The sequence below is a fragment of the Monosiga brevicollis genome, genomic scaffold (genome assembly GCF_000002865.3).
Source record: "Monosiga brevicollis MX1 MONBRscaffold_399 genomic scaffold, whole genome shotgun sequence".
Classification (NCBI taxonomy): Eukaryota; class Choanoflagellata; order Craspedida; family Salpingoecidae; genus Monosiga; species Monosiga brevicollis.
The window spans coordinates 1-1,331 of NW_001865220.1; the positions used below are offsets into that span (position 1 = coordinate 1).

The 1,331-nt window shown below is 56.0% G+C and overlaps 1 protein-coding gene across 1 annotated transcript; it reads left to right on the forward strand.

Annotated features, from left to right (window-relative positions):
* Window positions 1–338: 338 nt before the first annotated feature.
* On the forward strand, window positions 339–1,292 carry MONBRDRAFT_39401 (uncharacterized protein; the record flags this gene model as incomplete). The annotated part of the gene is made up of 4 exons (XM_001751127.1): window positions 339–679; window positions 752–800; window positions 898–996; window positions 1,091–1,292. Coding segments are annotated over exons 1-4 (543 nt in total), but the record flags the coding sequence as incomplete, so codon positions are not given.
* Between the last annotated feature and the right edge of the window lie 39 nt (window positions 1,293–1,331).

Sequence of the window (1,331 nt, forward strand, 5' to 3'; positions counted from 1 at the left end):
GCGCCCCACGCAAAGCACACCNCCAGCGAAGTACCAAAACCAGTAAGGCCCAATCGATCAAATCCCTCGCACTCTCCCGCGAAAGCGGGCTGGCGTTCCATCCAAGAGAGCCGAGAAAACGCGCGCGCGCGCGCACACACACACACACACACACACACACACACACACACACACACACACACACACACACACACACACACACTGAAAAATTGGCGTAAGGTGTAACGGTCATGAGCCAAAATCTGCATCTTCCCTCTTTTTCTCTTCATAAACTTTCGTTTGATTACTGAATGGAACAACACTTTCCGTCATAAAGCCTTCATCTTCTGGAACAGTCACTCGCCGTGTTGTTGTGGCATGCGGGCAGAGTTGACGCGCCGTCTGCAAGCGGCAGCCGATGGGATGCAGAGGGGGAACCAGAGATCCTGTTTGCAGTAGGCCGCGGCAAAACGAGTAGCGTGCGCCCATGTCAACCCGTGACGCTGCATGACCGCGGCCATCGTTCAGACCGCCACGGAAACCATGACACAGCCGCCCGCGGTGGTGCGCTCGCTGGACGACCTGCGCAATGATCTGCTGGTAGCTGACCACCGCTGTGAGCAGGCCTTTGTTCTGCTTCAAAACCGTGATGCCACCATTGCTCAGCTTCAAGAGCAGCTGGCGGCAGAGCAGCACGCCCGTATGTTTGCCTGCTCCCGTTGCTCTGTGAACCTACGACCAATCAACCTGACCCTGACCATGAACGACCCAGGCATCTTGGCAGAGCAACAGCTTGAAGACCATCGCACCAATCTGGATGTGTAAGCCGTTGACCTCGATGCGTGCTTCCTGCTCACTTTGCTGCTGCTCACGCGTACTGTACTTGGCCTTTGTCCTCAATTTACCCCTTCCGCACAGGGCACACGAGGAGATGGCCGCACTGCGTGCAGCGCGCGAGGCGTGGTCAGACCTCACGCAGGCCAGTGAAAACATGCGTGCGCACATTGCCACTCTTGAGTACGTAGGCCAGCTCATCTCTCCCTCGAGAAGACGAGGTCGTGACTTTGACCTGCCCCCTCACCCACCTTCCTCCTGATTTTCTCCCGTTCAGAGAAACCCTTGATTCTCAGACTCGACAGCTCCAAGAGACCCAATTGACCGTCAAGCAGCTCACACAAGAACGAACCGAATTGTCGACACAAATTTCCCAGCTGCGCCAAGCCAACGCGGAACACGATACCGTCCGCGCCGCTGACGTGGCCCAGCTCCAGGCAGCGCGCCAACAACTCGCCAATGCTCAAGAGGAGCTGCAGGTATCACCATTATTTTTTTTTTTTTTTTTTGTGGCTTGC